Source organism: Aythya ferina (genome assembly GCF_964211825.1).
Source record: "Aythya ferina genome assembly, chromosome: 3".
Taxonomy (NCBI): Eukaryota; Metazoa; Chordata; class Aves; order Anseriformes; family Anatidae; genus Aythya; species Aythya ferina.
This window is the reverse complement of record NC_140298.1, coordinates 55,192,741-55,204,527: the sequence shown is the minus strand read 5'-3', so window position 1 is coordinate 55,204,527 and position 11,787 is coordinate 55,192,741. Positions and strand designations below refer to the sequence as shown.

The window sequence follows — 11,787 nt, the reverse complement described above, 5'->3', positions numbered from 1 at the left end:
TAGCAGTAGTGCTGTCATGTTTGCAGGGGATAATAACTTCTAGGAGGAACAGGCTGGGGATGATAACCTCCTCAGGCAAGGCCACAGTCAGGAGAGCAGACCTGACTGCAGCTGAAGATAAAATGAGCTGATGAAAGAAGATTCCTGCTATTTCCCAGTTCAAGTGAATAAATTCTAATATTGACTTCCATTAGGCTATATAACTTCCAGAGTACAAAGGCAGGGAAACTGATATGCCAGGAGATTTATTTCAGGACTAATGCCAGCACATACCACAGTAGTTGGCTTTATAAAAAGACACTTTCTGTCTGCAGACTAACATAAGCAGACACAGGTAAACATGCCCAGTGTGAGCACCTGTGTGAGCTACCTGCTAACTCTGTTTGCAGTTATGGCAATGAATCGCAACCCTCCCCAGTGGAGTCCAGCAGGCTGCATGGGTGGGGACCCAGTGTGAGCACACAGACAGGCTCACTACACGTGCACGATCCCAGCTCTGCTGGTGGTGCAGACCAGCACAACTCCACAGGCTCCTCCAGGAGGTCACTGCCCCAGCCTAGCTGGGGATTCTGGCCCTCATGGACTGGAAAGCTCAATCTGACTTCAGCTCTTCAGGTAGTGAGTACATGCAGCTGTGGCTTCCTTGAAGTCAAAATAATGATACCAGCTGCATTTATGCATTATTACCATTCTTCTTACTGGCAGAAATGGGCACAGTGCCTCAGAGCATGTTTGGACTTAACCATCTTCTGTATAAATGAAGGTATTTAATGAAATTGGTCTTTATGTACACAATACTTATTGGCATATTTTCCTCTTTATGCCCTACATAAAAAATATATCTCAACCGATGGTCTGCTAGTCAATGTCTTGGTTCTGGGGTTTTCCTTTCCTAGACAAGGTATGGATGTTGTGGAAGGCAGGAATATGCCAGGCTGATAAATACGTGTCAGCCACTTGGGGCACAGAATAAGCTGTGGCTGAGCTGACATGGAGGCCATAATATTATTTTCACAGGGTACACTGGTCATGCATCTAAGTGCTTTTAAACTGGCAGTTTTATTGATATTCAAAGAAAACTATTTACCCCAAAGACCCTATATAACAGAAAAGCCGAGGAGGTTATAGTTGCTGACTGGAAAGGCTGGGTATTCATGCTTACCAAAAGTAACATGCCCATCTTTTGAAGAGGTGTAGAAATGTAAGATGTATGATGAAGCTTTTTTTCTTTACCTCTCCTTGACAGATCTCAACCACCTCCACACTGTTAAGGCTGGCAAATGATTGTAGTCACTTTTTCCTGCAGGATAAGAACCTTCAGGGGATGCTGCTGTCTCAAGAACTGGTTATAAAATCCAGCACAATGAATAAACCTCTCTATATACCAAAAGGTATCGATAACAGACAAAATCCAGGCAATTCGGTAACTTAAAAATCAGGATTCTGTATTTGTTACTGATGCTTAGGGGAAGGGAAGAAAGCAACATGAGTGGCTTAGGGAATAAATGTTAGGGAAAATGAAAAAAAAAAAAAATAAAAAAAAAAGAATGAAAGAGAAGCACTTTTTTTTTTTTTTTCTCCTGCCCTGTTCTATTAGGAGCTATGACAGTGAAACATGCATGGCTATAGAAAATGGGTGGAAATATGGGGAATAGAATGTTGTAAGTGGTTACAGGATATTGATAACAAATAACATGTTAGTAAAAGTCTCTGTCTTTCCTAACAATATATAGAATATATAGAGCTAGTTCTGCTGATGAAGCCTTGTTGTACGTGTTATTTCTCACTTGCTGTGTCTCATTGCTACAGTGCTTCATCTTTCACATAAAAAGAAAAACCAAGAATAATCTTTTATAAGAAGTCCATTGTAATCTTTAGTAGTAGTGGTACAACTAATAGGATATTGTTTCTTTGTGAGTTCTCTTAGATTTAGTAGTTAACTTTGCAGTTTTGTATTATAATGACAGTAAAACATGTACTAGATTTATTTATTTTTCTTTGTTCTTCTCAGTTGCAGCTGTATATATAGAGCTGAGAAACAAATTGCTACATGTAGAGTGGAACTGCATCGTGGAGTAAGCTTTTCCTAGCATGTGTCTAACAGTTTTCGTGTTAGATAATGATGTATCTTTCTGCTGGCATGATTATATATAAACTTGCCTTTTAAACATACTCCATAGTGGAGCAGAAGTCAGAATGTTTGTCCTTCAGGAGTCTCTTTGCAAACCTGAATAAACATTACAGAGATGCCTGAGCCATTTGGGATTTGCTCTGCTAGCTAGGCAATTCCACCCCATCACCCTTTTAATGTAAATAACTATCCTTAATTAATGGAAATGCAATATATACTAAATGTAATGACAGACTGAGTAAATTAACAAATGCAGGGCAAGATGTTGTAACTCTGCTGAAGGCATTGGATGAGGATCTTGTCCATTCATCTCGTAAGTTTAGGCCAGTTAAAAACAATGTGAAGTAAAAAGCATTTTTAGACTGTACAACCATGCTGAAATGAAATACGTTTTAGATTTCTGTTAGAATAAATAACTGGAAGCACAAACCAAGTCATTTAGGCATGTAGCTAGTTAGATCTCGTAAGCAGTCCAAAATATGTGTACCCACAGTTGCTGACGGTTACAGAAAGGAAGGCCAGGATTTGAAAACCCTTTTCTGATGATGCACAAATAAACAAATGAGCATGAATTTAACAACAAAGTCAATATTAATCCTTCCCCATTCCTGCTGTCCTGGAGATTTGAAAGGTAAACATAATTAAGGAAAAATTAAATTTACCAGCCTGCATGTGGCAGCTCATCTTTTCGTTTTCCTTCCCTTCCTCTTCTCCCCCCACCTCTTAAAATCTTTTTACTTCCTTCATCTTTATACCAACCACCAATGAAATGCCAAATTATCTTGGCTTGGTTTAATTACATGTTTCTTTGGAACGACCCAAATGTGAAAACAGTGATGCAGCAGGGACACAGGATGCTTTTCTTTTAGCTTGGTCTTCATATTCTGCCTCCCTTTCTCCAAGTGGCCACGTCTTTCTCCTTGCTCCTTCCTCAGTACTTCTCTCGCTCTTTTCTTCAGATTCAACCATCCCTATAAATATCTTTGTGATGGATAGAGGGAAAGGAATTGGACATGAGAGATGTAAGATTTCATCAGAAAAAGGAAGTGGGAGAGCCCCCAGGAACTTCACAAATTATCCTGAAGAAAATTAAACTTGCCAATGGTATGGGACCATATTCTAGCTTTTTGTAATTGCACTCTGTACGTGGTTCCTGTATTTTTAGTTTACTGTTGCTTTTGTTTCCATTTTATCCCATCTGTCTCCACCTGCATTTACTTGTTCGTGACTTGGAACATAAACTTCTTGCAGCAGGGACTACTTCGTGGTTTTGTGTGTGGTTTCCACATATACGGTGTTACCACGTTGATGGTGACAGAAATAGCAGTCATCATCCCTCTCTGAAGAATTTGTTTCAAAACCTGAGACTATTCTCCTGCTTAATATAAAGAAAAAACTGAATTTTGTGATCGTAACAATGTTATTGCAGCGTTGGGGCAATAGGTGTGTATTACTTCTTAGGATACAGCAATAGCGAGGTAATGAAGCAGCACACAGCTTCTTGAACGGGTGACCTAGCGTGTGCCACCTCACTTCGCTTGCCAAGTTCCAGTTCAGTTCTGTGTTACCTTGGTCATCTGCACTGTGGATGTTTACAGCCCTTCCTCTTTTCCAGGGGGGAAGGAGGAAGCAGTGAGGGATTTCTTCTCTGCCCCTGAGTAACACTGAACAGCAGCTTCTGAACGAAGCAGCAGCGTGAAGCAGTGACAAAGGGTTAAAGCAAAGGCTGAAATGAACTCCTGCACCTCTCCCTGCAACACCTGGACCTGTATTGGATGGAAGTGTTTTCGTCAAAATTGTCAGCTTCACTCGATTCCCTGTCACTAAGCAGTATTTTCATATTATTATAAAGTAAGAGGTCTGTTCTAAATATCACTGTGAAAATGTTCTGAGTGAGTCCTTCATGTGAAAGACAAACATATGCATTTGCTACAGTATTTCTCTGTGTAATTAAATCTTCTGGAGGTGTCCAGGGCAAAAAGATAACGGACCCACAGAAGTGATGTATGGCACAGAAGTCACCAATTGTGGTGTAAAATACCTGAACAAGATGGAAGAGAAAGTGCAAAGGCTTTTAAATGTGGGTGAATTTTTCTTCCACATCCTTCCTTTTGGATAGTTGAAAATGGTGTTTCTGAGCAGCTTTTTTTTTTTTTTTTTTTTTAGGACATTGTAGGAAATCGTAAAATCATTTAGATTGGAAAAGACCTTCAAGATCATCAAGCCCATCCATCAAGCTGACCTACGCTAATAAGAAACAAAAACATATTTTGCTGCCAAAAGGGATAGTCATCTTTTAGCTCCTGATGTGATTCTAAAGGTCAGTGAGATTCAGGGACTCCATGTATCTCAGTGCTGCTATTTTAATCTATAAGCAATTAGTTGCTCGGTCCTGCCAAACAATGGGTAGCTTATTGATACAGTCAAATACTTGTGGGTTTGATTATTGCCTAAGATACTAATTGGTTGCTTTCCCCAAAGCAACTTGTCATGGCTTTAGAACGTCAAATATCACACCCTCTTGTTAGCACTAGTCTGAACTTTGCTACACAGCACCTGTGATCACATCAGCACAAAAATGTAAAAAATTTTAACTGTAAAATTAAATATCTCTTGTAGGAAAGATACAAACAGCGGCTCAAACTTGTTCAGGATTCAGTCAGAACATGCTAAGTTCACAAGTCTCACGAGTAGTTCTCCAAAGGCTTAAGGAAACATTAGGAAGAGATGTGAAATCATAAATTGACAACAGAGAGGAGTTCTTACATTTTGCCTTTCTTCTGATAAATGTGTTGTAATATTAACCAGTGATTTAAATAATTTACTGTTACTACCGTAAATCACATTCAGGCAGCACCTGTATTATTAACCTTTCCTTTCCAGCCTTCCAGTTCCCCAGGCAGTTCTACTCCTTGGTCCACCTGGAAGCGTGGCAGCAATGCTCCATACAGATGGACATCATGTAGCTGGCTGGCTAGATGGATTTTTTTCCCCCCATCACATTGTTTAACCAGGCTCAGAGCAGTCCTGAATGACATTAAAGCTCTGGCTCTGACAGCTCACAAGTGTTTTGCCACAGGTGTGGTTTTTCCCCCAGAGATCTCTGGGTCTGAATGCTGAAGAGAAAAGAGCATAGGCTCAAGATGTCCTTGACAAGAAAGGGGTGAGTATTGCTCTGCAGAGGGTTTGTTTAACAGCTTGCTTGTATCCACAGGGTAATATCAAGCTGTAAAATGTTAGTAAGAAATGGGTTTAGTAGGGGATACTACTTCTACACTGCCTAGTATTAAGCTGTAAAAATCACCCCAGAAATATGCCTCCTTCTGTGATGAAGAGTTACAGGTGGGTTATAATTCACCACCTATTTCTGAATGCTTTGTTACGCAAGAGAAAGAAAGACCGCTGCAGCAGGCGATGTGGGAGTGGAGAGATCACTGAATAAGAAAAGCTAGAAGGAGAAATTACTTTTCGTGACTCTAGGGAGTCACGTTTCAAACTCGGCTTATAATTGTATATACTTTACCTGTCTCTGAAATTCTTTTACATATATTAATGTTATAGCGATCCGTATGAGCACGATGGGCAGTATGCCAAAGGGGGATGTAATTTTCAACTACCTCCGCACTGTGATTGGAGAGGGGAGGAGGATGTCCACTAACAGTGTAATTATGTGGCAATTCCGGAGAAATTGATTATTATTAGCTTTTTATGATCACACTAACAAAGTCAATGATCCAAGATGAAACAGCAAAAATTAGTGCTTGAACAATATTCAGCAACAAGATATCACCAGGTGAGAGTGGAAACCAGATAGTTCCTGAAACTGAAATGGCCATCTCCCACCAACTGCAGCCATGGATGTGCTCTGTTAAAGCCTGATCCACTTTACCAGGGAAATCCCAGGATGAGAGGCCATGTAAGTATGCAATGACACATACAGTATCGAGAAGTGGGGGGGTGTTTATTCTAAATACCCACATCACTGGGGTATTTGCACCTTTAACCAACAGAGAGAATTACAGGTAGTGAATACAGATCATTTTCTTCAAGTTGGTTATTGCTTTAACAAAATCTTCTGTCACTTTTTCTAACATCCATCTTCAGCCCCTCCCAAACGCAGCACTGAGACTGGATACCTGCACGGTCAGGACTATTTGCCCCTTTGAGGCTCTGTGGTTTTATAAATAATAATTAGAAACACTTCTCTGTGATTTGAGAAGGTTTTTCTAAAACGAGAGCAAGTTGCTAGAATACTTGAACAGCAGAGTAATATTTCCGAAGGTCATAATAATAAAGGAGGGGAAAGAGAATAATCATTATTGCTCTTTCTTGCAATTAGTCTGCTTTCCGATATCCCACATTGCAACTAGAACATTATTCAAGAACACCCATCACAGTGCTTAACAAGATTTAATGTACATTTATTCTTAACATGTGGAACATATAAAGATTTTATACTGAATAAATGAAATTCATTAAGCCAGAGGAAAAGGAGGAATTTACATCAAGTTTTTTTCTTTTTTAACTACATTATCTTGAAATACAAATGCAGATTCTTGTCACTGAAAAATCTTTGAAGTTGTGTTTCTTCCTTTTTTTTTCCTGTATATATTTTTTTTGTCTGTAGACTGGTAACCATTTTCTTAAATCAATCCATACGTAACCATTTCCACACCTTGATTTATAAAGCAAATTGTGATCGGCTGCTCTCCCGAAATAGAGCATGACTTTATACATACAGAAACTTGTACATTACCCTCAGTTGTTGGTTTTCTGTGTTGGGTTTTTTCTTTTTTCTTTTTTTTTTCTTTTATTATTTTTTGGAGATATGGCCCAAATGAAAGAAAAAATAATTCTACTATCACTTTGTAGATACCACATCATGAAAAAGAAACTAAAAACTTTGTACTAAAAAAAAAAAATGAGGGTATGTTTAATGTACAACTTCTATATACATCACGGCCCTTAGGCAATAAAAAAATATTTTAAAAAATGATTAAAGGAATCGTGAAGAACTGTCATTGTGGAAGGTCAAAAAAAAAAAAAAACAGATGTAGACAAGACAGTTCTGGTGAGGAAGCAATTGATGTTTATCATCAGGTTTTGTTTAAAAATCTTTTAACTTGAATTTTTTGTTTTGTTTTGCTCCTAGCCTAATGTAACCATTTCTCCTGAGGAGAAACCCATATCGTTTTGTATTTTGACTACTGACTGACACCCTCCTTGATCCCCTACACCTACATCACTAGAATCTTCTATTGCACAGAGCTTTGGGTGATGGTATACAAGTTTTTTTTTTTTATTTTTTCCTTATTTGAAAAAATAAAACACACAGGAACTTGGTATGTTGGTTATTTTTCACCTTTTCGTTTCAAAGTGGTGAGATTTTTTTCCATCATACAATGGTTTGCCATAACATTTTTTTTAAAAAGTCACTAGTTCGCTTCCCAAAAAATATGCAATACAAACATGGAAAAGAACATTGAAAAGGATAATCTATGGAAAAAAAAAAAAAGTGTGACCTTTGAATGTACTAGACAGCAACTTTGGTTAAAAAAAATAAAATAAAAAGATGTACTTATACACATAGACAGCAAATATTAATTTCATAACTGTTCAAATTAATAATTTCTTTAATTCCCAATTGGTAAATAGTGAATGGGGCAGAGGAGCAAAGATTCTTTTTTTTTCCTTCTTCCTACATTGGATAAACAAGAACAGAAAACAGCCAGTTATATGTGACCCTCTAATCTCCACTCACACATGCTTGGCTTCTCACTTATGTCATAACTGCCCGATCTGAAAAAGTACATCACAGATGACAGATGCAACCAGAGAGTTCAGGACAGCAGATATTGAGATATCCAGCAAACGACCCTCGTGCAAAAGGAACTCTGAGCGGTTCTCGTCCACTCTAGCCATGGCCAGCAAGGCCTTGGCTGCCCTGCACATCATGTCTACGCTAGGCGGCTCCAGAGGCGGAGGCTGCATGTGCATGAGGTTATGCTGGCTCTGCTGGTACTGGGCCATGGTGACCCCATCCTCCAGGAAGCTTATCAAGTTTCCGATGCTTCCCTTCTGCACAGCTATTGCCCTTGCTGCTAATGTGTCCCCCTGGGCAAGGTTCGATAAGAGCGCCATGGACATTTCTCGGCAGACCGGGTTTTTGCGATCCCCAACGTACCTAACTAAAGTAGCGTAGAGTTTCTCCTGACGACTGAATGGGGGGGTGGCCAAGATAAGGTCCACATTATTGTCCTGGATACTGAGCTTACACAGGGTCTCCAGCACAAGTCTCTGAGGCGAAAGAACTGAGTTGGGCCCCACGGTTGGAAAAGGATCCTGTGCCTCCGCAGACGGGCACACCATCCAGTGCAGCAAGCCATCCAAAATTGGCAAACAGATGCTTTCTGTGTAAGCAGACAAGTCTAGCTGCCCAGAAATGTTGGCTAATGTGACCAATGTATTATCCCTCAAGACCTCGAGGCAGTCCCACCACCACTCATCCTTGCTGCAGGCCACCCCTTTGTCCTCCTCTTCCTCCTTCTCGTAAGTCTGCGGCGCTCGCTTTCTTTCTGGATGCTCATGGTGAAGAAGGATCAACTTTCCCAGGATCAGCACCAAGCCTGGATGTTTGGACATTTCGGTGTCATTGCCAGGCACAAAAGACAAGCTACGGACGATATTTGACACACAGATGCAGCGTTTGGCCAAGGAGTCTTGCCAGTGAGTTATGGTGCATAGAGGAGTCTCATCCCGGCTCCTTGGCTCATCCTCTAGCAGTTTAATATTCCGGTGGCTTTTGGCTTGATGGATCCCAAAGGGAAATTTACTGCTCTCTGTTTGGGAACCAGAGTTTGAGTCTTCAGGCAATGCTCCTGGCCGGGCTGAGAGGACATCGTCAATGGTTGCTGTTATACTTTTTTCTTGCTGTTCCTCAGATTCGCCTTTCCCCTCGAGGTCCTTCTTTTTGCTTGGAGAGTTCAAGGGAGGAGGGGCTTTCCTGCGTGGAGGAATCTCCATCTTGCTTTCAAAGTGAGTCTGGATATGCTCAGTTGTGTCACCACCACCAAGCTGCCAGTGGAGAAGTCCACTATCAAATTCCTGAACGCGTCCAAGTTTGTCAGATCGGTCAACCACAAATAGATTATTTTTCTTTACAATCTTTATTGGCAGCTTGTCAAATTTACTGGCTTGTTTTGGCCTCTCACTTGGATCAGCAATGGCACCAGGAGTGGAAAAAACAATGCTTTTTTCTTCTTCTACCTTTTCATCATCCCCCTCCTCCTCCTCTTCATCAAAATAGTCAATACATTCGTCGTTCTCCTCTTTTCCAGTATCCTCTGCCATGGACTGGCTATCATCTTTCTTGGCTGCTTTGTGATCAAGTGCTTTGTGACCTGGATCTCCCACTTCATATTCCATAAGGATTCCAAAAATGTCAATCAGGCATTTTCTAAAATATTCTACTAAAAGCTCTAGAAATCCAGACAACTAAGGGGAGAAGAAAGGAAGAAAGAAAGAAACAAAAAACAGATAAACATTTTTGTCTGCATGGGATTTTACTAGGAACACCAAAGCATACATCTGTGAATATTTCCCTCCTCCTGCTGTGGACTCGTGGCTAAGCCCTGTATGGCAGAAGTTATTAAAGGAAATTCTTTTAGTTTCTGTCCCATCAGTATATAATGTCAGACTATCATGGCTCCAATTGCTTAAACTATAACAGCTATGAGACGTACAATACTTCTATTCATGTGCCTCCTTTAAGCTGCAGTAGACACCTAGCCTCGCTGTTCTGTCCCCTGGGAAGTGCCTAGTATTCTTTATTGTCTGTTCAGAGCACTGAAGTTTCACACTTGCCTTGCTTTTCTGAATTGTACTTTTATTCGAATCCCGAAGTTGATGATTCTTCTCCTTTGCCTCAGTCTCTACAACCAACTGTTCTGTAGGAATCTGCAGTTCGGGTTCAAGGAACTAACATCCTAGATTAATATCCCACCTCTACTAGAATGGTTCTCTTTTTGCCTGGCAGTATTTTAAAATTGTTATTGGAGCCTGGTGCTGGAAGTCATCCTTCAGAAACAGTTTTCATTTAGCTTTAATCCTCTTAATTAACTTGTAATCATTTTCTCATGGAAAGGCAGTAGTTGGACTTGGTGCTAATTATCCTCAGTGGCTTTATTATTAAAAATTCTTTACTGTTATGATATATTCAGCCTGATTGTCTGCCTTTTAATGGTTGTTTTAATTGTAGACTAATAGGTGTTCAACAAAATGTATCCCTTTGTCCATTCCGAATTCTCTAGCCACTGCCAAATCCCCCAAAGAATTAAGAACAAACAAATCCTTATGAACTGCAGGAATTATCAGTCATCATAAGGAGTCCTGACTGCCATTGGAAATTGTGTTCAAGGCAAAAGTAACCCCCCAAAAATCTAAAATAATCTGGTATTCTGTGTAATTTGCACAAGGTGCATTGATGCAATCTCTAATAGAGAGAATTCAGGTGAGATTCGCCTCGCTTAACCCCAAACACCTGCAACAGTTACACACCTAACCTAATTGTCTAGATTCCTTTTATAGTCCATGATCTTTTAGAGGCCATTTCTAGGGTATGATTCATCTGACCTATTTTAGATCTCTACTTTAGGATGAGATGAATCATGCTATAGATATCCCTTGTTCTAAAGTTAGGTGGGATGAAATGTACCATCTATGTCTGTGTTTAAAAAAAAAAAGGTCATTATATTTAAAAAATGATGAGTTACACTATTAGTAACCAAGGAATGAATGGAGCAGGGAAACTGAATATTTCATTTGCACAAATTTTAAATTATGTGCATTATCAGCATACCCTCTATTACTGCCACCTAACAGGCCAATGGGTAGAGCAGGGCTGAAAAATTCTAGGAGGTAGTGAGGCAAAAGCATACGCTGTTAAATGGCACGTTACTTGTGTCCTGTGGACAAACAGTGGGTTTTAGCCTTTAAATCATCTTATAAATCTGAAATTTCTGTACAAACCTAATTTACTGGAAGAAGAAGTGAAACAAAAAATAGGTGATTCAGAAAATCTTACAGCTTAGTATGGGACTACTGAGTCAGACAAATAGTGACTGAAAGGCAGTCTCAAGTAGATTTAACATTGTTCTGCAATGCCTTTTCTTGGAAACAGCACAAGATTACTACCATATTGCTGTTTTCTGGGATTGTCCTTGAGCTACAACAAATGTGAATTTACACATCAGTCTTCTGCCAGTGATAAAACTCTTACATTCCTATGTGTCCCTTTCTAGAGATATCCTCCCTTTTGAACTTATTTCCCCTATTCTAGCCTCAAGCATGTTTTGTTGCTCACTGTTACCAATAATCACAAATGGAACTTTTGCAATATTCAGTTTTATGTTGATTATGATCAATTTTAAGAGACTTCAGCATTTTTATATGTATTGTATTGGCGCTTGTTTTCCTTGGAAGGCTGAGAGGTATATTGCTTTCCCACCTACCTGAGAGAGGTTGAAAGTAGCGACAGTGCTGTCATCATACAGAAGAATATTAATAGTGTCTAGCGCCCAGGTACTTTCAGCCAAAAGACCAGATTTAAGAGACATCATCACTCTCCAGGCCTCAGGAGTTACTGGAGAAAGAAAGGA

The 11,787-nt window shown here is 39.8% G+C and overlaps 1 protein-coding gene and 1 long non-coding RNA gene across 14 annotated transcripts in view; one reads left to right on the top strand and one right to left on the bottom strand.

Moving 5' to 3' along the window:
* The first annotated feature begins 687 nt into the window (after window positions 1-687).
* Window positions 688-5,147, top strand: LOC311435286. 7 transcript variants are annotated; one of them, XR_014692030.1, is made up of 6 exons: window positions 688-763; window positions 1,247-1,391; window positions 2,012-2,075; window positions 3,091-3,235; window positions 4,298-4,451; window positions 5,015-5,147. It is a non-coding gene; the product is annotated as an uncharacterized lncRNA (long non-coding RNA). The 7 variants fall into 7 exon arrangements; XR_014692028.1 differs by lacking the exon at window positions 2,012-2,075; XR_014692029.1 differs by lacking the exon at window positions 3,091-3,235.
* A 1,384-nt stretch (window positions 5,148-6,531) lies between these two features.
* The window catches only part of ARID1B (AT-rich interaction domain 1B), a 322,498-nt gene continuing 317,242 nt past the window's right edge, over window positions 6,532-11,787 (bottom strand). For all 7 annotated transcript variants that reach the window (XM_084515780.1, XM_084515777.1, XM_084515775.1 and 4 more), the window contains 2 exons: window positions 11,641-11,771; window positions 6,532-9,625 (listed from right to left, as the gene is read on the bottom strand). In XM_084515780.1, the coding sequence (XP_084371906.1) occupies window positions 7,916-9,625; window positions 11,641-11,771 (1,841 nt within the window). In that variant the 3' untranslated portion in view covers window positions 6,532-7,915. The remainder of the gene's footprint in view (window positions 9,626-11,640; window positions 11,772-11,787) is intronic.